General features: G+C 35.2%; 4 protein-coding genes across 4 annotated transcripts; 1 reads left to right on the forward strand and 3 right to left on the reverse strand.

Moving 5' to 3' along the window:
* Positions 1-151: 151 nt before the first annotated feature.
* Positions 152-3586, reverse strand: FPOAC1_000606 (uncharacterized protein; the record flags this gene model as incomplete). The annotated part of the gene is made up of 1 exon (XM_044845218.1): positions 152-3586. The coding sequence occupies one exon, from the start codon at positions 3584-3586 to the stop codon at positions 152-154; it is 3435 nt and encodes a 1144-aa protein (XP_044711134.1).
* Positions 3587-6772: 3186 nt separating this feature from the next.
* On the forward strand, positions 6773-7470 carry FPOAC1_000607 (uncharacterized protein; the record flags this gene model as incomplete). Its single annotated transcript, XM_044845219.1, has 4 exons — positions 6773-6781; positions 6851-6918; positions 7008-7255; positions 7433-7470. The coding sequence occupies 4 exons, from the start codon at positions 6773-6775 to the stop codon at positions 7468-7470; spliced, it is 363 nt and encodes a 120-aa protein (XP_044711135.1).
* A 543-nt stretch (positions 7471-8013) lies between these two features.
* On the reverse strand, positions 8014-9515 carry FPOAC1_000608 (uncharacterized protein; the record flags this gene model as incomplete). The annotated part of the gene is made up of 3 exons (XM_044845220.1): positions 8014-8672; positions 8727-9062; positions 9116-9515. 3 exons carry the CDS (start codon positions 9513-9515, stop codon positions 8014-8016), a joined length of 1395 nt encoding a protein of 464 aa, XP_044711136.1.
* A 17131-nt stretch (positions 9516-26646) lies between these two features.
* On the reverse strand, positions 26647-26925 carry FPOAC1_000609 (uncharacterized protein; the record flags this gene model as incomplete). The annotated part of the gene is made up of 2 exons (XM_044845221.1): positions 26647-26689; positions 26759-26925. The coding sequence occupies 2 exons, from the start codon at positions 26923-26925 to the stop codon at positions 26647-26649; spliced, it is 210 nt and encodes a 69-aa protein (XP_044711137.1).
* Positions 26926-27117: the final 192 nt, after the last annotated feature.

The following is a 27117-nucleotide window of genomic DNA, read 5'->3' on the forward strand; positions in this document are numbered from 1 at the left end:
AAGAAACATCATGGTATCCAAATCATACGCCCTTCTCCCCTTTTTGCACTCATCATGAGTGGCAGGGACTGTCGATCCCTTCAAATCCCAACAATAAAACACCTGCAGTAATTCACATAAAACTCAAGAGGCCGATATAGCAGGGTTCTCATTAAAATCCAGCCATGCGTCTATCGCCCCACATGCCATTGCCGGTGTTGGCATTCATGTTTGGTGAGTGAGAGTAGGGGGACGCGGATCCTTGACCGCTGAACGGGCTTCCATTTCCACTCGAAGGGTCATCATACACCATTGCTACCATCGGTCCAACAGACATACCTTGGCTCTGAAGGCCGAGAGCGTTCATTTGGTTGTATGAGTTCAACCCGTTGCTGGGCATCATGAAGGCGTTGGCATTTTGCTGGTAACCTGCGTTTGTCACGTTCATGTCCTGCATTGGAGCATTATAGTTCTGATTCATGGGATGCATCCCCATCTCTGCATGTGCTGACGAAAAGCTGTGGCCGACGTTGCCAACATTATTGTATTGTTCGGTGTAAAATCCCTGTTGTTGTTGCGGCTGTTGATACGAGTCAGATGACATGACAGGGTATGCCATCTGGCTCTGGTGGTTTTGATACATCTGTTGGTTCTGGTGTGAAATATGCTGTTGTTGGCCTCCCATCGGATACTGCATCGGGAGGTTGGTCTGCTCGATGGGCGTAGTTAAGATGTTTCGTGGAGGAGGGTCTTGGACCGGACTGATGATAGTGTCCGCACTGAGCTCGCTGGCTTTAGCATCGACAAGACGGAGTACTGGCAACGATATTTGCTCCATGTGCTTGGCCAGGTGCACTGTCAGTTTCTTCCACGTTGGGAATGTCTTTCCACAGAAACGGCAAGGCTCATCATGGGGCTTCTTCGTGGTCTCGTGGTGACACTGCTCGACCTTTTGCCATGTCGGTTCTGAACCGCCCGCCTTCTTTATGGCAGTTTTGCTCTTGACCTTGGGCTCGGGGTACTTGTGCTCTCGTACAAGATGCTGAAGAAAGTTATCCCGGCGATAACACTGATGATGGCAGGCTTCAACGTCACATGTCCACCACTCAAGCTGACGGTGGCCTTCGTTTTCATGTCGAACCCAGTCAGCCTTGCGCTTAAACATCTTTGGCCCGGGGCATTTGTCCCAGGTACACGTAAAAGGCTGCACGTCCTCATGGACATGCTTCGTCCAGTCTGACGGCTTCATAAATTTCTTGGTCGCATAGCAGAGGCGGCACTCGAATTCGGCTGGAAGGTGGGTTGTTGGAGGCATCGGAATGTCCTGAGGGAAACTCTCGGTATTTATGGCACCCTCGCCCAGCGACCCCTCATCCTCGTCATTTGGAGATGAAAGTGGATCCAGCTCTCGCACATTCTTGTTCTGGTCAAGAAGAGTAGCAGAGCCATCCCTAGATGCGCACATGACTCCAGAGTTGCATGCTGCTCCTAGACCAATATGGGTAACCTTGTTTTTTAGCAGGTATTTATATCTCTGGACCTGATGGTATGCGATCCGATCAACGAGGAAGGTGTTGGCAGTAGCCAGGCTCGGATTCAGGTCAATGATATGTTGCTGGAACCCTTCAAGATTCGGGGTTATGTTGTCTATAACATTTGGGTTTGTTCTCATATCAGCTTCATCGCCGAAATCGTCATCGTCATCCTCGTCGTCGTCCATATCGACTTGCTTCGACTTGGCTAATGCTGCTACAGGCGGGCCGCCCGTCTCCCGCTTCCACATCGAGACAAGAGTCGAGTGGCTTTCTGATTGCATACCATTCGGTGAAGGTTTAGGGAGCTCAGATTTGCTTCGTGCGCGGCGAAGCGGGTTCTTGACAGAGAGACCACCAAAGGGGCTTTTTGGAGATGTGATAGACCCGCCAGGGGTGCCGCTGACACTGACCGATCCGCTCCGAGTATGCGTCGTGCCAATGGATGCAATGTTGCTACCCATGGATGCGATGGCGGTGTTGATTGAAGGTGTGGGCTTCTTGCCCCAGCTACCCATGCGGGTTGGTTGAAGGTAACCATCTCTTTGTTTGGAAATACTATCGCGCTTCGAATCTTGACTTCCTCTCTCCTCGCTGCTGGGCAAGCTGTCCTCGTCATTGCCACTGCTGCGTGTGCGTTTGAGGAGCTGAGATGCGCTAGGACGGCGTACCAGACCTCGAAGGTTTTCGAGAAGGCTTCCCGGCTTATTTGATTTGCTCTCTCGGCTGACCGAAAGCTTTTTCAAGATACCGCCACTCGTGCCCTGTGCCATATCGAGGTCGAAAATACTAGGGAGACTTCGGCGACGTGTTCCCCATGTTGCGGCTCTCGACAAGACGGAGTCAGTATCACGATACATACGCTCAAACTTTTCCATGGCAGCCGCCGACGATTCGGGTTGATGTCTTCCAGGCTGCCCCCGAGTGATTGAAGGGAACATAGGGGCATCGGCCCAGTTGCGGTTGGCAGCGATGATGTCGCGGTCTTGCTGGTTCATTTCGCCTTGGTCACGGTAATAAGTCTGTCCGGGAATGAACCTGTTCTCGGTTTCACGGCCGAAGGGGATCTCATGATCATTCGGATCATCTCGCTGAGAGTTCAATTCGTTAATTTGATCGCGTGAGTTCTCGTCTGGCTTGACCGAGAGATCATCGAGCTTGTGGGCCAGCCATTCACCCACAAGCTCTTTACGCTCGTCATCATCCCGATGATTGGCAAGCTCATTGATGCTTGGCACTTCGTCAGAGGGACGGTTGTTAGGGTCGAGACCGGCTTGGCCTGTTGACGAATTTCGCTGCCATTTGCCGGAAGAGTCACGGGCTGAGGTGTTGCCTCTAGACGACATCAAATCGCCAGCCAACTCAAAACCACCGCGGACTGTAGTAGGACTATCATCGAAGCCGCGCTCAACCGAGGAATGAACTGAAGTCTCATTATGGGTGCCCCACATAGAGACAGTAACGCGAGGACTGGTCATAGTGGAAACTCCAGGTGCGTCTTCGCTAGACAGGCAGCTGCTACTCTGACTTGGCGTTAACTCAGACGTCTTTGTATTAATTGGATCAGGGTTGAAGCGCTTCTGAATCACTTGTGGCGAAATACAATTGGGTAGCTCAGATGGAGCAGACCCCCTGATAGCATAAGTGAGATCGCTCTGAGGTGGTGTAGCATGCACCGATGCTGTTTGTTCTGGCGTCAACGGACACGTGCCAGAGTCGGCGTCTTTGTTTGGCATAAATCCCTGGCCCACAGGTTGGTCCAGTCCAGTTATGCCCTGTCCCAGAAAGTTGGGAGTGCCTCCATCGGCATTGAAGTCAGCACCAAAGAATGGATCGTCGTCAAGGTCGCTGAAGTCACTGGGTTGGTATTGACCCAAACTAGAAGTTGAATCGGGTGTCTCAAGGTAGTTAATCGGAGAGAGGGAGTCGTTGTCGTTATGCGACAACGTGGGCAACAGTTGGTTCGAGCTGAAAGACGAGGTTGATACGTGCTGATCCGAGGTAGAATAAGGTTGAGTAGAGCGGTTGTCTTTGTCATAAAGACTCGCAGGCGATACATCAAACGTTGAAGTCATGATTGCGGTCAAGGGAAGCGGGAGGCTGGAAGTATATATGCAATAGGCGAACCTTGACTGGGCGAGCTCCCAATGTCAGATCACAGACGGGAGAACATAGCCTTCGAGGTGATACCGTAGAGTGAAGTGGAGTGGATCAGCTCCGGTGCATAGAAACTAATCGGAACTGCAGAAAGAAATGCCGTTGAAATCCAACGGTTCGTTGCGGCTCATAAACGGGGATATATAGGAGAGATCGCACAAAGGTATTAAAACAGCAAGCGACAGGACTGCAGTGTAGTATCTCTTGATCAAAGAGTTGAGAAGGGAAGAAAGAGGAGGGGAAGCGAGGGCTGAATGAAGTTGGAACGCGGCGTTGCGCGCGAAAGCGGATCAAAGAGCGCTTAGAGGCCCCTGTTAAAAAGGTACAGTACTGCTACCGTGCCTATCCCATGTGCTTAATTAGTCCAGGGTATCAACCCGGCAAGCAAGAGCTTCAGAACCCACAGATAGATAGATGTTAGATGGCACGAGATATGATGTCGCCGCAGGCAGATCCCAACAGGGTCGAGGTTGTAAACAGCACAGATCAAGTCTCGAGCAGAAGAGCGGCGTTTGCTTGTTACAGCAATCTCGAGGTGGGGATGTCACTGTAAGTTGTTGATCGCGATATGGCTCACAGAAGGGACACGCGATTGAAATGAAGATAAACAGATGCAATGGGCATTGGCGGCCTACCAGAGACAGTGTGGAGGAAGTGCAAATGTGGAAGGGGAAGAAATCAAAGGCAGGGTAGAGGCAGACTGAAGGGCAGACTGGGAAAAATGCTTGTGCCAGAACCAAATAGAAATGAGGCTTGACTAGATCAGTGAGAGCCGGCGTTTTGCTTAAGAGAAATCCAGATGAAGGCGGTAAGATCGTGCGGTAGTTGGTAGGGTCGAGAACAAAACGAGGGGCATTGCAGGCGCAGGCGTGACATACAGTACTGTACTGTACATATACATACCTACTTGATGTTTCCGAATCTCCAATCTCATCCCCCCAGTCCAGGCGCTTGTGTGATGCACTCGTTGAAGGGTGGAGGACCGCCTAGCTGCAGGGTCATGGATGGCCAGGACGGACCGCTAGGGGAACGGTTGTTTGGCATCTATGAAGACGACATTTGCCAGATGTTGCGGTACTCGGTTTAGACACTAGTTAATTGCTAGCTAGCCAAAGACACTGGTATTCGTCCATCGTGCCACGACCATCTCAACAAGGCGTTCTCGATGGGGCATTGGTACCGAGGCGCATTTCACCAAGCCCCACGCAGCTTAGACCCTTGTTCCAGCTCCTCTATCATTTGACCACTTAGAGTCTTGTAGATATGTCCCTAGGCATTTTCCTATTTCCGACATTGAGCATCTAGTCTAGTCTAGTGTGTCCTGTGTGTGTAAGCGTTGTGACACTACCGGTGTTCTGTTCGCTCGACCTCGAGATGGCACGTCAGTCGCCTTCTTGCAAACAGTCACTGATTGCCATGTCGCACTAGGCGATACTTGGTCAGCCTTGTAGGGTTTTCTGTTCTGATCTGATGTCACTGCCGATCTGAGACTGGTCTCAGGTAGCAAGGCACAAGGCACATTTGAATACCTACCTACCTTGGTAGGTAAGAGACAATATCCTCTCAACAGTGCTTGTTGCCTAGCCATTTGTTTCTCAGCCATTTGACTGAAACATTGAAATGTACGCTTCAGGTAGAAGCGAAGATAGCTTTGTTCAATTTTGCTAGCTTTTTTCCACTTTATCTTGAGGCTGAGACTGGAGTCGCGACATGCACAGCCTCCCGGGTATTGTGCATGCATCAACGCGACAGGACCTGACAACTGTCGTCGATCGCAACCCCGTCCTTTATTATGCAACTGTGTTGGGGGCCATTATTGCCAATGACATCGGTAGATTTCTATTTGTTGTTGTTTTTTCGTTCAGGTTTATTCAAGTTTGATATCGTTGGTATGATTTTATAGTCTGCTGGACCAAAGCCATTGCGCCGTACATTCCGTTTGGTGGCCCGGGAGGAGTCCCTTATACTTCACCAGTTCAGGTACTTTTGGCTCATTTGTTCAATGTACTTGTTTTGGTCGGACACAGCTTGATCTACTATAGTTTTGGTGTGATTACATAGGAATGGAATGCTGGTAACAATGGCTACATCGGAGCTGAAAAAGAGTCTCGGTTCTATACCGCTGGTGATAGCATGATCCAAATGTGACGTTGGAGAGCATGTACGGTACTGAACATGTACATACATACAGTATGTATGCATCTCTCTACACGCTGCAGCACACATTCTCCAGTTTTCCAGGTGCTGTCCTGTGATATGTTGTAATGCCTTCTTTATTGGGCAACCATTGCGCAACTTGTGGAGGCCGAAATCGAAATCGTGATGAGCTGATCTGGTCTAGTCTAAGCTTGACAGCGCTGTCATCCAAGACGAACTTAATTATGACCGAATCCAAGCTTGAGGCTGTGCATGTCTTATTGAAGGGTCGAAAGCTTTTTTGGTGTTGTCTGAAAGATACGAGTTGGGTTGAAACTGTGGCTATGCATTTAATATTATCGAACGATGCAAATGTCCAATGATTGTTCCCGTATTGATGTTTCTTTACTTTTCTTTTCTTCTTTTCTTCAGACTATTTTTACCTAGGAATGGTTTATCAAGCCAGCCTCTTGGTTTGAGATTCAGAGATGGAGCATGTGAGCATCAATCGCTATTGGTGGTCCTTCCTGCCTTCCCGCCTTCCCAAACTTCGAGACTACAGGTATACTTGTAGGCCCAAGGCACCTACGAAGTGGCTGTAGGTACAGTTGATATAAGCATAATCTATAGTAAACGACACTGGAGAAAATATCAACGCAAATGGTACTAACATGCCAAATACTCGAGCTGCAAATGAAGAAGGTATTTTGGCCAAGCGCCCATGCTTACCTAGGTACTTACCTACCCGTGAGCGTGACATGGATTGGCAAACAGCACCCATGACACCTTCTGCCACTAAACTGGATCAAGCCTCACATCATCCTTTCATCCTCAATTAAGTGCTCATTCTATCATCAACTACAAGCGGTTAGGGAGAATAAACTACCGTCACCGCTCGCTTCAGAGGCAGACTCCTGTCTCTTCAAACGTATTTTGTCTCAGCGCCGACGTGCCATAACTTGACCGCCATGTTCCAGGTTTGTGGCCAAAAACGTAGATGAACACTCGAGAGCCACCTGGTTTACTGAGCATTCTTTTGGATACAGCCCCGTCCGGACGAATCATTTCACTTGCGCCTCCACAGGGCGCGATCTGTTGTGTTAACGACACAAGAGTAAGTGGGACGGAGTGGCTCACCTACAGCCGACATTCCCGCGTCGAGTAGCCCAGCCCGGGATATCTACAGACCACTAACATATATAGACTTGTTGAAATCAGAGCCGCACAGCGCACCTTTGAAGGCGCATATGTTCGTACAGCTCTCGGCCAATTCTCATTCGCCCTTATTATCCTCAAGGTCTTTACCGAAGAGTTCTACGCCATAGGCGCGCTGTTCGCTGTGTATGGAGTCGCCGTTATGCTGGTTGCCATCTACCGTCGATACGAGGGTCAGAACCAGTTCTTCACGTCAGAGACTGCTGATGGTTCCTTGAAGAGAAAGTTCAGGACGAGTGGGAACAGTGTATTGTTGCTAACGGTGCTGAGTCTGAGTGCGTATATCACGTTGATGGTTTTGACATGGCGTCTGGTATCATAATGTTGTTGTGTTACCCAGGTGTTTCATAATATTCATGACTTTGGACAACTTTCATGACCCATTACGCTGGCTCAAGCTCATATACATACAGGGGAACAAAGGCAGTTTCCCGAAGAAGCTCTTGGATGATGCACATTTTGTTCACCTTGACTGATGTTCCAGGTCGCATCTGTATAATTTGCCACTTGTGCTTGACACCTAGATAGTATTGCTCAGTTGTATGACTTCAAGTTTCGTGTGTATGGATCTGAAAGAGAGACCCAAAAGAAGGTCAAAAAGCAGAAACTGTGGGAGTGGTATATGGAAATACAAGTTCAGTCTTGCTGTATTGCTTGGGACTGGTTGGTAATTCAAAGCTCTAGATATTTATCATGCTGCTCGCCCTCCCTTAACACACATCTTGAACCTTCGGATTGTGCACCATGATCGGAGTTGGACTCGTGGATGATGCTAAAATTATTTGATACTTGCCCAGAGGCAAAAGGACCAAATCACTTTCAAGAAGGAACCTCCTATTAGATACAATGGCCAATCTAGACCAGCGTAATAATTTTATATCATTAGTATTACTCAGTGCATATAACCTCCACATTGAGACGCCAAAAACAAATAACAATACTCGCTTCGTTTCCAACCATGCACGTATTCTATCTGCCATCCTGCATGGTAATTTTATTGTGATTGATATAAGTTCATAGGTGGCGCGTTGTTCATAACTTGCTGCCCATCATTGGAGAGCTGGAGCCCATGATCTTGCCCCCTATTCGCCTGCGACCAGTCGTGGCCATATGATTCGTGACCCTTCATATATGTATAGTCGGTGTATGCGTTTGTTTGTTCCCAGGTTGTGTAGTTCGCAGGGGGTACTGCCCCGGGTGGAAAGGGTATTGGTGTGTTCACGTTCGAACCGTCAAACCCAGGAACCACACCATTCATGGAAGTAGTGTATGCGTCGGACAAGGCAGATGGTCTTCGCTCGAATTGGCGACCGGGGGCCATCAAAGAGTATTGAGAAGGGTGATTGTTGTTTGAGGGTTCTCCCCCGTACGACATGGATCGTGTGGGTGGTGCAAAATGACCCCAAGCTGCATCAACGTTTCCTTGAGGTATAGATTCAGAGGTCCCAGGTGGCCAACCAGACGGAGATTGTGCTACAGATGTAAATGGCGAAAATTGTGTGCTCATTGGCGATCCCGAGGCATATGTTTGCCATGGGGCACTTAATTCTGACGATGTACTTGGGCTCTGATCAGGTGCCGTGATCATCCAGCTGGCTGATGTCTGGTTGGAAGTGTCGACAGGAGTCTTGCTTGAAGGAGATGGTAGGGAAGCTACAACTAGTTGTTAACATGGCTTCTGAATTAGAACAAAGACAAGTGACAAACCTATCGTCTGAGGTTGGAACCCTACAGCTCCTGTGGCGTCTCCCGTTGTTGGAACGGTGATAGGGAGCGGCCTTTTTGCTGATGAGACGAATGATGATTTGGCCTTTTTCGACTGTTCCACCGGTTTGCTAATTGAAGTTGCTGGAGAAGATGTTGTTGAGTTCCCCTTTACTCCTGTGGATGCCCTGGACCCCTGCCTACCCCGTGAATCATCGATGGATGTCTGGTCCACAGGGAAAAAACTGCACTCTTTCTTCAATCGAATACAGTTGATACATCGCCCTTGTGTATCATTGGGAGAAGCGATGCATCTGATTTTCCGACGCCGGCAATGACCTTCAAAAATAGTTAAGATGCATGTACTTAGCGACGGTGAATTCTCAACTCACCACAAGCGACCGATGTACGGTGGTAGCCTAATTTGTTTCTTTTCTTCTCTCCCATATTTCCATTTTGTTGCTGTTTCTCATCGGCCTCCGTAGCAAGTAAAGAAACACTGCTTGATGCTGAGTGTAACCCCTTCATATCCACACCATGCTGCTGGCTCAGTAGAGGAGCTTGCTGATCAACCGTCGGTAAAGACGAAAGTTGCTGTGAAGGTATTGTGTATGAGGGTATAAAGCTCGGAGGCGGCGGCATGCCCAGCTCATTATTATCCGAGTGCAGTGGATAATGGTAAGACATAATGTCAACCATAGAAAGTGGCCCAGAGGGTAAAGTCTCCCAAGAATTAGCAACACCAAACAGGTACGGATTCGAGCAGTCGGACGGCGATATAGCGACAGCCATGGACGAGATGTTGTCGATGCAAATACTGATGGTGGGTTCGTCTGGATAATCTCAGCCTTTGGAAAATACGAGACAGTGACAACTGGCTGAAAGAGGACGATGTTGTAGGGTATATCCAGGTCGAAGGGTTCCGCAAGCCGTTTAACGCAACCGTAAAGCTCACAAAGTGAAAGTAGGCATTTATCGGACAGTCTCTCAGAGATCGAACAAAGAGTTTGGGTCACCTATGGTCCTATTATAAGGACCGAGACACACGAGGAGGAGGAGGATGGCGCCCCCAAATGGAAGCGATGACAAGATCAGAGTTCTGTCCAGTTCAAAATGTGGTCCATGGTATGTTTTTGACTGGCTTCTGGTTCCAAGACGATCGACTTCTAGGGTTGACACAGACAAGGGTCTACTCTCTTAAAGATAATGTATCTAGCGGCAACTAAACCATGGGCCAGGAAAGGGGGGGCGTCTGGGGGCGTGAAGGATACAGATCGAGTCGGAGGGTAATCCAACCTAGGAGGTTTAGCTTACATCTTAGTAGGTGCCCTTGTGGATCTACAACTGCTGAGTACCGACGACTAAAATGGTGGATAGTAGATGGATGGTGACAATTGAGTAGTTAGAGCGCCACCGGGATGTTATATTGGCTCAAAGTCAGTTGGGTGCAACATGAGCTACCTGAGCGGTTATCGACAGGTTGGAGATCGATGATGTCCGGCACTCTTCTTCAACCCAATGCCCTTATTTTCTTCTCTGGTATATGCTGAGTGGCAGTGGTTAGCACTCCTGCAAAAGTACATACTGCACTCTCAGAGCACCATTAGTCTATTGATGACAAGCGGCCAAGACATTCCTGCTCCAAGACCGCGGGCGGTGATGAGCCAGCACAAGTGCCAACAGGGTATCCACGATCACAGCCAAAGTTTAAGATCCTGGAAGCTAACAGGGGGTGGTTAAGAGAGCAAACCACATTTGCTTTTCGGGTGGTTCTTCAACAGGCGCGGGGGACACAGTACAGTAGCGTAGATCTCTCGATACTTTCCAAGAAGTACAGTAGGTATAGGCGCAGACGCCTGAGGTATTGAACTTGTCGGGAGAAAACTGTATGGATTCAGCAAGTTCGTGAAGAATATCGAGCCTGTAGTCTTTGGAGGTCATGTCTTGAGTCCCAGAATGCAGTGGCTCCAACCTCCACCGAGATGCGTTCGGTGATGGTGGTTGCGGAGGAACATGGCCAGCAATTCAATTGTTCTTGCCCGTGAGGCTTACTGTACGAGGCCATGACCCTTGTGAGTATACGAATGCCGGGACCGGGGCACCAGGGCATCGAAGCCGGGGCCCCGATGCCTTGCTAGGAGGTATATGAGCATGGGCATCAGCAGTGTTGACGTGAGTGATGCTCCCCTAGTCACCCTCCTGCATCAGTCCCAGCATGTCAAGCTGTCTTTGGATATTGGTGTGAACTGTTGACAGTGCGGAAATACCCAAGGTTTGATCCAGTGGGCGGTTAGGAAGGGAAAAAAGAGCACCATAAGTCATGCTTGCCCAGCCAAGATCTCAAATGGTTAGGGGCACTTTTGATGACAGGGCCCGAGGTCAAAATCCCAGCAAACAAATAGAATGCCCCGTCCCAACCGTACATACTAATATACAAGACAGAGCATTGTCACCAAAGAGTTAGTCCAAGGTCCCTGAAGTGGCCCTCTGATCCGATTCGTGCCAGTGATATCGAATTGGGGCGTTACAAATACAGTATATTACGTCTCAGCTCAGGTACTGTTACCCCTTCTCTCCACTTTGTTGATATGTGCACGCACTAGCATTTCGACACCGGATGTTGGATCCTAGAACCCGCCGACCCGAATTGGGAAAAGGAAGAGAAAAAAGCAATGTTCAGGTTGTGCTAAAACGACCAAGTAGCTTTGCACACTCGGCATAATCCATGAGGAAAACAATCTGGTCTCAATGCTGTTAAATACCTGCAGCTGACCATTTTTTCTTCTTCTTCTTTCTTTTTTTGTCGCATATCTGCTCTTTCGAGTAATCAAGAGGGTTGAGTCATGTCTTGCGAGTTATTGCTCCTTTGAGATCTGCTCACCCCAATCGCATACAGAGCCTGAAATTAGTGGCACAGGTACATGACATCCCAGCTGAAGCTGGCATCGACCAAGTTGTGGGTAAGCAAAGTGATTGATATCCGCAAGATCAACCCAATGCGGTAACGGGGTCGAAAAACAAGGTTCAGCCAGAACGCAAACCACTCACTGGACGTTATGGGTGAGGAAGGTCAGTTCTCAATTTGGAGACATTTGCTAAGCAGTAGTCTACCCTGCTTGGTTGGGCTTGGGCTCGAGGATGCATGTCTGTGCGTCGATAATACCTCCGTGTCTGTTCTGACAGCTTCACGGAGAGGCAAGAGATTATCATGAAGCGAATTCGCTTGGCAAATGTCGCTTGCCGGGGTACTAAACCTATCGATATTGCAGATCTCTCCAGATTTGTGGGAACCACCTCAAAAAGCACAGTTGAGTATACAGGTTGCAAGGGTTGGAAAACCTAGCGTTAGTATAAGCCCCATATCCTGCTGATTACAGAGATTATTTCCCTTTTAATTATAAGATAAGATACTTATTTTAACTATATTTTCTTATATAAATAAAAATATTAATACTTTATTTAGTAATTAACTAGATATCTATTTTTCTATATATATTCCTTTAGTCTATTATAGACTAATAACTTAAGCTTAATAAGCTTTTTTTCTAAGATAATTTCTTAAGTAGCTTAAATAATCTAATTTAGCTTTTTTTTTATTAAAGTCTTTATATTATAGTTATTATTAATTTAAAGCTTTATTTAAGCTTATAAGTTCTTAATAAGATTAAAGTCTAAGCTATAAGGTATTTATAGGATAATAAGGATATTATATTCTTTTAATTATATTATTATATAATAGTTAATATATATATTAGCCTTATTATATATAAAATAAACCTTTAAATTAAGTTATAAATATTATAATTACTATAAAAAAGATTTAACTTTATTAAAAGTAAAAGTTATATAATTAAGTAAATTAATAAGTATTTTAGCCTTATATAGATAATAAGGACCTTTTTAATAATTATAAATAATACTTTAAAATATTAAATTATCTTTTTTTTATTATATCTTTATAAAGAAAATTAAATCTTTAAAATAATATATTATATAATAATAAATACCTCTTATAATATTATAAAAAAATAACTTATTAAAAAATACTATTATACCTTAGACCTAGTCTTTCTTCTTTAGCTATTAAGTTAAGAGATTTTTTTTTTTTTTTTTTTTTTTTTACTTTCTATTAAAGCCTAAGTCTTCTTAAAGCTATCTTATAAATTTAAAACTAAAAGATCTATATAGATTAAGAACCTAATATATTAAACTTAACTTTTTCTTAATAATTAACTTTCTTAATAAGACTATAATTAGTATAATAATAACTAAACTCTATAATAAGGAAAAAATAAAAAAAGCTTCTATATATATAATAGCTACTTTTTCCTTTTATAATTTATTATTAAATACTTTTAAACTTATATAGTTAATTAATTTCTAGTCTATTTACTATTAATTACTTTATATTAATTAACTTTATAGTCTTTACTTAATATAATACTACTTAAAAGAAAAAGCCTTTATAATAATATACCTAGCTATTTAAAAGGCTATTTTTTTAGTAAAAAAGATATTATAAATACTATTTTACTTAATAATAATAATAAAGACTTAAAATAGCTAAAATATAAAATTAAATATCTTTATTAAAACTACTAATACTTATAATTATAAAAGATTATAGTAATTATATAATATAGTAAAAGATTAAATATATAATTAAGTTTAATTATTTATAATATTAATAAAGTTAGCTTTTATTTTAACTTTTTAACTTTATATTAAACTTTTAATTATATATATAAATTTCTTTATCTATAGACTTTAATTTAAATAGAGTTTTTTATTACCTAGAATATTTATATTTATTTTTAATAATTTAAATAAAAACCCTTAGTTTTATAAACTATAATATATATTAACTTATTACTTTTTAAAAAATAATCTATTTTTCTATAAAGCTAGTTTTACTTTTAATATAATAATATATTATATTAAGTTATTATATTTTCTATTAAATCTACTATAAATCCCTCTAAAGAATAAAAAGGCTAAAGAATTATAGAATTTTATAATTAAATATAGTTAATACTATATTATTTTTAATTAATAGTAATTATCTTATAAAGATATATTTTAGCCTTTTTATTATAAGGATATATAGACCTTAGAATTAAATTAAGGTTATATATAAAGCTTTAATAATCTAGCTATAAATATACTAAAAATACTATATATATTACTTAGTTATTAGGCTATTATCTTTTAATTAAATTATAAAATAATATATAATTAATATTATAATTATAATCTAGGTTAACTTAATATATTATATATTAAAGTAAAATAATTTATATCTTTTTTCTTAATAATTATATTAAATAAGGAAAAAGAAAATATATAATATTATTATAATTTTAATAAAGCTTTTATTCTTTAATATAGAGTTAACTTTATTAAATTTTATTAAAAAGTATAGCCTTATAGCCTTATAATATTATTTTATTATTAAAGTTTATTATTCTTAAGTATTTTATTTCTTTATAAAATAATTAAAATCTTAGTTATATATAATAAAAATAAAGTTATATTCTTTAAAGCAATTAAATTAAACTATAAATATAAGACTTAGTATTAATACTTTAAGTCTTAAGTAGCTTAAGTTAATAAAGTCTTTAATAATTCTATTAAATTAATTAAAAATAAAATTATAAAGAATAAAGCTAAAGTAATTAAAATAATAAGGGCTTTTATATTAAAGGCCTTATAAGGGAAGCTATATATAAGGTTAATAAAGTTAACTAGAAGTTAATAGGATTTTATTAAGGATATAGAAAGTTAAAATATAAGTTAATCTAGAGGTAAAAGCTCTATAGGAATTAATTTAATTATATAATATACTATCTTAAAATTCTATTATTAAATACTTATACTAAGATACTATAATTTTAAATTATATTTTAAACTAAGGATAAGTTAAGAGATAATAATATATCTATAAATAAAGGTTTTATATATTAAGGTTAATTTATATTTATAGCTTTAAAATATCTTAATAGTAATTAAAGTCTTTTATATTAATAAATATAGTATTATAGTTAATATTCTAAAGACTAAGTATAAAGAATATAAGAGGTTTAATTGCTTAGTTAAGTAGATTTATTAATATAGATAATATAGGGTCTTTATTATATTAAGACTAAAGCTTACTATTTACTTTAAAGTCTATAGAATTTATAGATAAACCCTCTTAATAAAGGCTAGCTATTTAACTAAGGATTCCTTAAAGCTCTTAAGTTTAAACCTTATTATAATTATACCTCTTCCTAGGGGCTATTAGCTTTAGTAATTATTACTAGCTATTAATAGCTAGTAGTCTATATTACTATTTTAAAAAATAAAAGTATTAATAATATTACTTTTTATAGAAATTTAATAAGTAAAATATAAATAAAGGAAATATATATAGGCTATTTATTTAATGCCTTTAAGTAATCCTCTTTAAGGCTCTTTTAAAAAATTTTTCCCTTTTTTAATTATTATAATTACCTTATTAATTATTTTCTAGGATTTTATTTTACTTAGCTTTCTCTTTACCCTTAAGTATTCTTATATATTTTTAATAGCCTTTTTACTTTCTTTTTTTAGTTTTCTTTTATAATACCTTAAGCTTCTTAAGCTAGGTATAATATTACTATATATACCTAGTTAAATATAGCTTAACTATAATATATTAATATACTTACTATAAATAATTTTTATTATATATACTATTTTTACTTTACTAAAGATATTTTAATTAATCTTATAAATTTACTTATTACTTAAAAACCTATTAATTTTAAGCTAATACTCTATTAATATTTTATTACTTTTTTCTTATATTATACTTATTATAATTTAAGTAATTACTTATATAAACTATAAATTATTCTTAGTTTTTTACTTAAGGTTTTTAAAGTTAATTATAGTAAAATAGTATATATTCCCTTTTTATTAATAATAGCCTTAATATTTTAATACTTATTTACTTTACTTACTTTTACTATTTACTTAAGGATAAAGATATAAATAATAATATAGCCTTATTCTCTTATAATATAGTTTTTTATATATTATCCCTTAAAAGCTATAAGAAAATCTATAGAGTTATACTTAACTTTTAAAATACTTTTAATTTAATTTTCTTTACTTATACCTATAAATACTCCTTTAGGGATTTTACTATATTTAAGAAAAATAAGGCTTTAAATCTAGCTTAATATTATTAATATATCCTTAGTTATTATTAACTTTTTATCTTTTAATTTAGCCTTTGCCTAAATATTACTATATATATTACTTTTCTCTATATATTTTAATAAGTTTTATTAATTATTTTTTACCTTTAAATTACTATTAATTAGAATTAATTAACTAAATAAAAAGCTAATTAGCTCTTTTACTTAAAGCTAATTAACCTTATATACCCTATATAGCTAGTAGCTATTAATACTTTTATAGCTAGGTTTTTAATAGCCTTAAACTTAATTAATCTTAATAATAATAACTAGATTATTAAATAAATACTAGAGATTCTTATCTCTATTCTATAATATTTAAAGAGTTCTTTATATTATTTTTAAAGGGCTTCCTTAGATATATAGCTAATTAATATATCTGTTTTTTCTTTATATTTTTATTTTTATAGGCCTTACTATAGCCTAGGTATTTATAATACCTTACTAAAGAATTAAGGTTATTTTTCCCTATTTTTATAACTTAATCCCTTATTACTATAATTTCCTAAGTTAGCCTTTTTATTTTATAATTCCTAGTTTTAACTTCTCTTATTATTTCTAGTCCTTCTTTTTAAAGTCTTTAATTATCTTTATAGTATTCTTTATATCTTTATAATAAATCTATTAGTTATATTTATAAGGCTAACCTTTTTATTTTACTAAGAAGTAAGTATTACTTTATAGCTTTTTCTTAACTATTATAGCCTTTATTTCTTATTTCTCTTTATTTTCCTTAAGGTTAAGTATTAATAAGAAATCTCCTTACTTTTCTTATTATTTTTTCTAGGGTTCTAGTAGGCTAATATAAAATATATTATATAGTTATTAATACTTTATTAATAGGGCTAGTTAATATACTTATTTACTAATTTTCTTAAGGATTTAAAAAAGGCCTAAGAATTAAAAAATAAATTTCTTTTTTTTACTTTTTAACTTAATATTCTTAATTAAAAGTATTATAAGGTTTTTAACTTTAAAGGTCTTTTTTTAATATTTTTTATTAAAGTATTTTACCTAGGATTTAATAGTAATTCTTTAATATATTTTAATCTTTTTCTATAGTAATTTAATCTTTTTAATTTATTATATTACTTTAAGGATTTCCCTTTCCCTAGGTTTAATTTCTTATTAAAATTAGAATTTAAGTTTATAACTTAATAGTACTTTAAATAGTAATATACCTATAGTAATATTTATAGTATTATTATAAGTAAACTATATAGTATATAGTAAAAGCCTTTAATTTACTTAATTTTCTTTTATAAAGTATTATAGATAATACTTAAGAATCTAGTTTATTTACTCTATTTATTTATTAATTTATAAATAAAAGGTAATTAATAGTTTCCTTTTAATTTATAAATAATAGTAAATAATTAACTAGAATATACTAATAAAGACTAGTCTTTAGTTTAAAATAATACCTTCTAGGGCATTATACTATAGCTTTATTTTCTAGTAAAAAAGTATAATTAGCTTTAATATATTAATCTTAGTATTAATAAGTAAAAATATAAAGTACTTTATAAACTAATTAATAATAACTAGAATAGTATTAATATACTTATTACTATTTTAAATTAATAATAAACTTATTATAAAGTTTATTATTAATTTAACTATAAGTCTTTAGGGTATTAATAAAGATTCTAGGTAGCTATAAGGTTAATACCTTAAGGTTATTATACTTTAGTATATTATATATATTTAAATATATTCCTTTATATCCTTATTAATCTTAACCTAGTATACTTTATATTATAATAATTATAGTATTTATTAAATATTAAAATAGCTTATTAAAGGATTATTATAATATATCCTTATAAGCTTTATATAAATAGCTTAATCTTATAGTATAAAGAGATAATCCTTAAAGTATAATAAGCTATTTATACTTATAGTCTATTTTAGATTCTTTTAAAGTATATTATTTACTTTAATAGTATTAATTTATACTTAAGTATTTATAACTATATACTATAGTTTTCTAATTATCTCTAGAAGTAACCTTATATTCTTCTCTATATATATAGATTTATTACTTAATTCCTTTTTTATAGTTTTCTTTATTTTAAATTATAAGTAATTAAGTTTTTTTTATAATTATTTTCCTTAGTTATTAAGCTTTAGGCCTTTAGTTTTCTCTTAAGGGAATTTTTATACTTTATTAAGGGTTATTCTCTCTTTTAGTCCCTTTAATTATATAATAGCTTAGACTCTAGCTATCTTTATTATTAACCTAAGGAATAGCTTTTAATATAAAGGTATTTTACCTTTATATTCTAGCTTTCTTAATAAAAGATCTATAAGGTTTATTTTTCCTATTTAGTATTTTATAATAAAGTTATATAGAGTTAAGTAAAAGTATTATCTAGCCTATTTATTATTTAGCTTTAATATATTTATAAAGCTCTATAAGTTTAAGTAATTACTTAGTATTTTAATTTTATATAAGGCCTCTTTAAGGTAGTATTATTAGTATTTAAAGGACTTTATAATAGTAAATAGCTTATAATTAAATATACTATAGCTTAACTTAGCTTTCTTAAATTTCCTAGACTAAAAAGTTACTAAATACTACTAGCCTTAATTATCTTATTATAAAAGGATACTTATTATTATAAATCTTAAAGTATTTATTTTAATATAAATTTATTATTCTAGGTTAAAGTAATAAAGTAAAAAGGCTTTCTAGAATACTTTAATAAGGTTTTAAAAAGTATTCCTTTTTTTATTTTTAAACTTTACTTTTCTTAGTTTTTTCTTATTTTTACTCTTTTATATTAATACTATAAGGGATTAAGTAATTCTAAAATACCTCTTAATAAACTATTAATAGAAATTATAAAACCCTAAGAATATTTATATTTCTTTAAAAGTCTTTAGTTCTTTTTATAGCCTAATTATCTTAATTTATACTAGGTTTATAGTAATCCTTTTAATTAATAGTATAAATCTAAGGTATTTTATTTAATCTTAAAAAAATATATACTTAAATAGCTTTATATAAAGCTTTATTACTCTTATATATAATAGTATTTCCTTAATATACTATATATAATCTTTATAGTTCTTTAAGTAAATAAGAATATTATTTAAATAGACTATATAGATAGTATTTACTAGGCCTTAGAAGGCTTAATAGATATAATACTAGAAGGTTATAAGTATATTAATTAGCCTAAATAGTATAATTATATATTTAAAGTGCCTATATTTTATTTAAAATACTATTTTCTACTTATCTCTTTCTACTATCTAGATATAGTAATAAGTATTCTTTATATTAATCTTAGTAAAATAAATAGCTCTTTAAATCTTATTAAATATCTTAGATATTAAGGGTAAAAGGTATTAATTTTTTACTAAAACCTTATTAAGACTTTAATAGTCTATATAGAAGTATAATATCTTATCCTTCTTAAGGATAAATAGTATTAAGGCTTTTATTAAGCTTTTTAATAGATAAATTTATCTTATAGATAGATTATCCTTTAGGTATTATTATAATTCTTTTAGCTTTAATTATAATAAAGAGTAAATAGGTCTATAGGGAGGTAATCTCCTTAAGACTAAATTAATATAATAATTTATTTCTTTATATTTTAAAATAGAGAAGGCTTTTTTTATTAAAAATATATTAATAAAGTCTTAAAACTTCTCTAGTATTTTAGTATTTATTAGGCCTTTTTTATTTTTTTCTTCTAGGATTATTATTATATTTTTAAGTCTTATAATTATAAAGATCTTTATATTATTTTTAAATTCCTAGTAGAATTATTAAAGTATAAATATTTTACTTTCTAATTAACTTTAGTAGAATTATTATCTCTTACTTATATAGTTAATAATAATTTATAAATCTATTAGAATATTCTCTAAGAGAATAAAAAGTAATATATAAGGATTTATTCTAGTATTAATACTAATATATATATAGGTAATATCTTTAGTTTTCTTTCTTATATCTTTTAGTCTAATAGGTATTTCCTATATCCTTATAACTTTTAAAGAAGTATTTTTAACTACTATAAAGTTAAGTCTTATACCTTTAAAGGGTTTTAGTTTTTATTAAATAGTAAACTAATTACTAATAGTATCTACTTTTATTACTAAGTTTAATAATACTAAGGTATTAAAATACTTTTTTCCCTAGATTTAATATAAAACTATAAAGGCTCTTTTAATTTATAGTATAGGTTTTAAAGTTATAGATTAGGTTATTTTTATACTTTTTTACTTTTTCTCTAATAAGTATTAATATTAATCTATCCCTTCTATAGGCAATTAAGTTTAAAGTAATCTTTATTACTATAGTTATAGTATATAAGTTATTTTCTTATATCCTTATTTATAGAGTTCTTTTTTACTTTTAAATTACTAATAAATTATAGCTAGTTTAGTAGGCTATTATATTACTTTTAAGGTTCTTTTTATTTTTAGCTATAATATCTTTTTTAGCTTTTTTTTTACTTAATTAGAGGGTTATTCTCTTTAGGTCTTTTACTATACTCTCTTATAAAGTCCTAAAATTAAGTAGCTAAGGTAATAATCTCCTCTTTAGTATTAAGAATCTCTAGGGAATATAATAAGATATAATCTTAAAGTATAAGTAATAGCTTTATATAGAAAGTTAAGGCTTTTTACTTTTTAATTGCCCTAGGGAAATTCTTTTTAAAGGAGTTAAGGTATTAATAAAAGTCTTAAGGTAATTAGTATTCTTTTTAAATAGTATTTTTTAATTATTTTATTAATAAAGGCTTATAATTAGTTAAGTCTTTAATAAGTAATAGAGATTACTCTTTAAAGGCTTTTTAGTTTTTTTTATTATTTTTCTATTTATTCTTAGGGAATTTATTTAAATATTAATTCTATTTTTATTAAGCTTTAGTATCTATATAATCTATAGCTAGGAAGATCTTCTTATAGTTTTTTCTATATTTCTTTTTTACTCTTATAAAGGTATAAATTAAATTACTTAATTATATATTTTTTTATTAGAATATAATAAGTAGATTTAACTTAATAATATTTTATACTTAGACTTTCTTTTTATTATTAAAGTTAAAGTCCTTAAAGTTATAATATATCTTTAAAGGCCTTTCTTAAGAAAGATTCCCCTTTAAGGTATATAGTAATTCTTTTTTTTTTTATAAAGCTTTATAAGTTTCTATAATTATTAAATATATTACTATATAATCTATATTAATTAATTAGTATTATTAAACTTACTTAAGGCTAAGCTAAAGGTTAAAGATATTATACTTTACTTAAGAGTAAATATATAGTTTTATATCTCTTTAAGTATATATCCCTTAGGCTTAAGTATAAGGGATTCTTTAGTAATTTAATTATATATTTAAAGTATCTTTAGATCTAGGTAATTAAGATTAAAAAAGCTTTAAAATTATAAAAGGTTTAATTATTTAATTAAATAAATCTATTAATATAGATAATATAAGGTCTTTATTATATTAAAACTAAAGCTTACTATTTACTTTAGAGTCTATAGAATTTATAGATAAATCCCCTTAATAGAGGCTAGCTATTTAACTAAGGATTCCTTAAAGCTCCTAGGTTTAAACCCTATTATAAAGAATTATAAGTTTAATTAAGGGATATTCTTATAGGCTTAATTTATATTAAGGAATAATTTTAAAGACTATTTTTAAATATTATTAAAATAGTAATAATATAATAGGGTTTAAACCTAGGAGCTTTAAAGAATCCTTAGTTAAATAGCTAGCCCTTATTAAAGGGGCTTACCTATAAATTCTATAGACTCTAGAGTAAGTAATAAGCTTTAGTCTTAATATAATAGAGACTCTATATTATTTATATTAATAGATTTACTTAATTAAGTAATTAAACCTCTTATAAATAATATAGTTAAGGCTTAGCTTTTTAAAATATTAAAAGTGTTTTTAATATATAATTAATTTAATATTAAGAAAAAGATATTCTATTTATAAAGTTTTTTATCTTAAAGCTTATTTATTTATTATTATATATAACTAAGATTTTAATTATTTTATAAAGAAATAAAATACTTAAGAATAGTAAATTTTAATAATAAAATAATATTATAAGGCTATAAAGCTATACTTTTTAATAAGGTTTAATAAAATTAACTTTATATTAAAGAATAAAAGCTTTATTAAAATTATAATAATATTATATACTTTCTTCTTTTTTATTTAATAAGATTATTAAGAAAAAAGATATAAATTATTCTACTTTAACTATTTATATAATATACTAAGCTAATTTAAATTATAATTATAATATTAATTATATATTACTTTATAATCTAATTAAAAAATAGTAATTTAATAGCTAGGTAATATATATAGTATTTTTAATATATTTATAGCTAGATTATTAAAGCCTTATATATAACTTTAATTTAATTCTAAAGTTTATATACCTTTATAATAAGAAAGCTAAAATATATCTTTATAAGATAATTATTATTAATTAAAAATAATATAGTATTAGCTATATTTAATTATAAAATTCTATAATTCTTTAGCTTCTTTATCCTTTAAGGGGATTTATAGTAGATTTAATAGGAAATATAATAACTTAATTTAATATATTACTATATTAAAGGTAAGACTAGCCTTATAGAAAAGTAAACTGCTTTTTAAAATATAATAAGTTAATATATATTATAGTTTATAGAATTAAAAGTTTTTATTTAAACTATTAAAAATAAATATAAGTATTTTAAATAATAGCTTTTTAATATATTTTAATTATAATAGCTTAAATAAGAAACTTTATTTAAGTTAAAGTTAAATAAAGAAATTTATATATATAGTTAAGAGTTTAATATAAAGTTAAAAAGCTAAAGTAAAAGCTTTATTAATATTATAGATAATTAAACTTAATTATATACTTAACCTCTTACTATATTATATAATTACTATAATCTCTTGTAATTATAAGTATTAGTAGTTTTAATAAAGGCCTATTTATTTATAATACTTTAAAAAGGTAGTTTAATTATCTTATAATAGCTTTTTAACTTATTTATAATACTATTATCCTTATTATTATCCTTAAAGTAAATTTAAAAAAGGCTTTTTTATTTAGCTAAGACTAAGGCTTCCTTTTTAATTTAATAGAGAACTCTAGTTATATATATTAATTTTACTATATTAATTAATATAAAAATAATAACTTTAATATTTAAAGTATTATTATAATATTTTTAAAGGCTTAAGGTTATAAAAGACTTTAAAATTTATTATAAAATATAAAATTTAATTTAAAATAATATAGCTTTTATTATAATAATTATTATAAAAGGTAAATTATAATATTAAAATTAATATATTATAAGGAAAAATAATCTTCTTAAAAAATATAGCCTTACTATTATAATATTATAAAAATTATAGCTTTATTATAAAGGTTAATATAATAGAAATTAAGCTTACTAGTATTTTTTAGTTAGTTTAAAACTGACCTAATATAGGCCCTTATGGCCCTTTTTATAGGTCCTGAGGTACCTAGAGGTAGCAGAGGGACCACTTTACGGGTTTTCCAACCCTTGTAACCTGTACCTTGGTTTCCAAGCGAAAGAGCCCCGAAATAATGGCACCAGATTACAAAGCCCTTGCGTAGGATCCCCGGCAGGCAGGTAAGGTAACATACCTAGACTGCCTGTCAAGATATCGAAGTCTCAAAATGAACCTGCACAAACGTGACAATTGGCTAGGGAAGGTGCTGGATGCGTTGCCTGTAGGTAGAGACATGCAGAAAGTGATATTCGCCGATGTCACCTAGTTAGCCTTTTGAGTGGTGCCCAAACGGATTTCTGGTAAGCTCCATGCTGGCGGTGTCTTGGATGAGAGGCAAGCGGATCATATCTTTCCTTACATCCATGCTGTGCTTTGCAATGCTGACTATGTGAGGAAAGACCGGGGGTCGGTATAACCAGGCATAGCATGGCCCAATTTGCCTTCAGAGAAAACGATAGCCTGCTTTGAAGAATGAGAAAGAAGTATTGATTGATGCTGGATTAAGGGAATTGCACGGGATGGCTAGAAAGTTCAGATTTTCTCGGTAGATATCCGTACTCGGAGTCGATCTGGGGATACTCCCGGCGCTAAGATGGGACTGGTCTGGGCGAGGCCTGCGATAGCTGCTTGTGTACCTAATTAGTGGCAGTAAATATACAGCTAAAAAGTGATTGTGTTGAACTTCACGAACTGCCTACCCAGACAGGCTATCGTTGACTCAGGTGGAGTCGGTGTTAGGAGATAAAATAGACCACGGCCATCAGCACTACGAGTGAAACAAAGACAAAGACAGTAGGAGACAGCCTGACCTGCCTAAATGTCTCAAGGAGAAGTCATCCAATGGCAGGAACATGGTTAATACTCGGCAACATCCAGACAACTTGCTTTTCTTGGCAGGGACAACCTGCCCACCCACTGATTGACGGGAATCTATGCTCCCGCAGGTGCACGTGCCTTGACGTGAACTGAACTTCCTATTCGGGTACGCACAGATCTCCTTAAAAGCCCGTCTTGTCTGCGCTATCTCTCTTTAGTTTCTCCACTTCAGCTGCTATTTCTCCACCATCCTCGTCAAGTGCCGGCTCACTAATAGTCGTACCTTGGTAGATTCAATTTGATTCTCTTCGTCATTGAATAGATTGTTAGAGGTTTGAGTAGTCAATTGAAACATGCAACGAGAATCATCCAGTGATCCACGGTCTTTGCCACCCCGAACAGTATTTGGAGTCATTATTCATCCCCCCCAACCTTAGCATGTGGCGTTACGACAAAACATTTGTGCTGAACGCTGAACAAGCTACGTATGTCGAAACCCGCTGTCGACTGAATCAAATACATTCCTGGTGGGCTTCAGAGTGCCATCAGCCCTTACCAGATATTTCAACCAATCCAGTCCCGCGGAGGGCATCGCCGGTGAGGTACAGTAGGCCGCGGTTGTTTAAATATACTCCACAAAGAGACGCCAAACTTTCAACTAGAGGTAGGCACGTTCAATTGAGAACAAATCTCATCGTCATACCATTGTTTTTACTGATTTTACGGGGTCCAACTTTGTACCCCAGGGCCAGATCTAGCGTGGAAGGCTTGCGCCATTTGACCCCAGATCCCAAGGCATACAACGCATGCTGACTGTCTTTCATGACCCAACCAACTGCCATGAACTCAAGAGATGGTAAAACAAGATCTCCAATCAGGGCCTATTGCATCAAACGCCAAGCTCGGATGTCTTGAAAGCACCTAAAGGCTTGTGAAGTCGAAAATAACTTTGACGTGTCGGTCTAAAAGCGATACAAGATGTAGGCTAGATGTCCACATCTCACACTGGTTTCTTCGGGGAGTATCGCGCCACCTGGGACACTGCTATGCGAGGCAATGGCTAGTTTTCTCTCTTTTTATTTCCGTATTGCACAATATGTCACTTTCCGAATTGATATCGGTCGACTGATCGTTAACTGATAGAGAGGAATCTGTTATCAAAATGAGACTAGGTTGCGAGTTTCCTATGTGTCGGGACCGAGACCCTTGCAGCAAAACTGATTGAAAGCTGCAATGGCTATTGGACTGTAATTTTCCGTCCCCGTCCTGACAGACAAATGTTACACGACGTTTAACTCCAGGGATGAAAAGTCTCAAGTTTCACGAAGCTCAACCCAAGTGATACGATAGCCAGAATTCCAACGAGCCAACCGGCTCAAGGTTGTCATTCTTTGTCGTCAAGGAGATAGGTCCAGGTGGCAGGGGAAACCACTGGACGCGCTTTGGTCGCATGTCCTCCAATTAGGCATGCCGACCTTCTGGGAACACTACGGGAGAGCCACAACACAGTTGAATGGTGTCCATTCGCAGGATGATCTTCATTCATGACATTAAAGCCGGATCCACTGCCTAGGAAAATTTCCAAGTCTTAAGCCCTCCGGCCTTGAAACCTTTACTAAAAACTCCCGACAGCTCGGCCATTCTAGTCCTAACGACTGGAGACAGGAACTAAAACTTGTGACCTGCATCCCATGCAGCCATAAGGAGGTCCGAGGTAGCTAGTTGTTTCTTTTTGCATATCTAAAGCAACGGGATCTGTTGATCCGTGTCCTCAGTTGAGTCAGTCAGTGAGGTCGAGACCCTAAAACAAAGAAAAAAGAAAATTGGCCGCTTCACTTTATACGTGCACAGACCACAATTCAAGTACATATTGAAACCTGCGGTTGGTGGTGGGAGCAAGTTTGAATTGGTATTTGATTCTGGGGACAGATTACGAAGTCACTTGACGCTGGTCCAGTTACTTCTGTTTCCCTATTCCCCCGTATACGACGCCCCTCATAGTTCTGTTGGTGGCATTGCATCCTTCGGTCATATCCCTCCGGACCTCATCAAACAAGAAAGGAGTTACTATTACGCAGGTGAAACCACTCACTCACTCAAGTTGTTGCTCTGGGTCCAGTTGTGCCATTGCAGCTTATACAGTCCACTCATCATTATCGGGACCGCATCAATTCAAGTGCATATGTGGTTGTCATAGACTATCGTATGATTTGGGTCTTTAGTCCAGACACATATGTATTCTTTGAATCTGAAAGCCTGCCTCTTTTTCTCTCATAACTAATGACACTGTTGATATCTGATGCCAGGTAGGCTCGCTGTAGAACCAATAAGATCTACTGGATGTGCCGATCACTAATGCAGTGACAACAGCGTGACGTGCGACCGTGCCATCTCGCTGCGTTAGTTAGCTTGATACCCATTCTTCGTTGCTTTAAGGTGACGGATATGAGATTGAGTTTTCTACTTTCCAGCGCCATGAAATCGGTCAGGGGATGCAGGAACGAGGAATTCTTGAGCCGCTAGCAGCCTCGACCATAGCAAAGCCATACGCCAGGAAACACGCCTCTGCACTTTGAATGGGATCGGGTTAGGCCTGGTCGATAGCTTGAGGGCAAACGGCGAGTGCTGCATCTAACTCGGTTGGGTGTTGTACGAAGTTGCTTTTTCTGGTTTTAACAGGGCATTGCGAATGGCTCGGCCGAGTCTCGGAACTGAACCACAAGGTCAGGGTATGCTGGGTACTTGTTACGAAATTCATCCCATCCAATGTTACACAAGAGTCCTCTCTTCAGTCCGTCTAGGGTAACTGGGACTCGACATAAA

The sequence above is a fragment of the Fusarium poae genome, chromosome 1 (assembly GCF_019609905.1).
Source record: "Fusarium poae strain DAOMC 252244 chromosome 1, whole genome shotgun sequence".
Taxonomy (NCBI): domain Eukaryota; kingdom Fungi; phylum Ascomycota; class Sordariomycetes; order Hypocreales; family Nectriaceae; genus Fusarium; species Fusarium poae.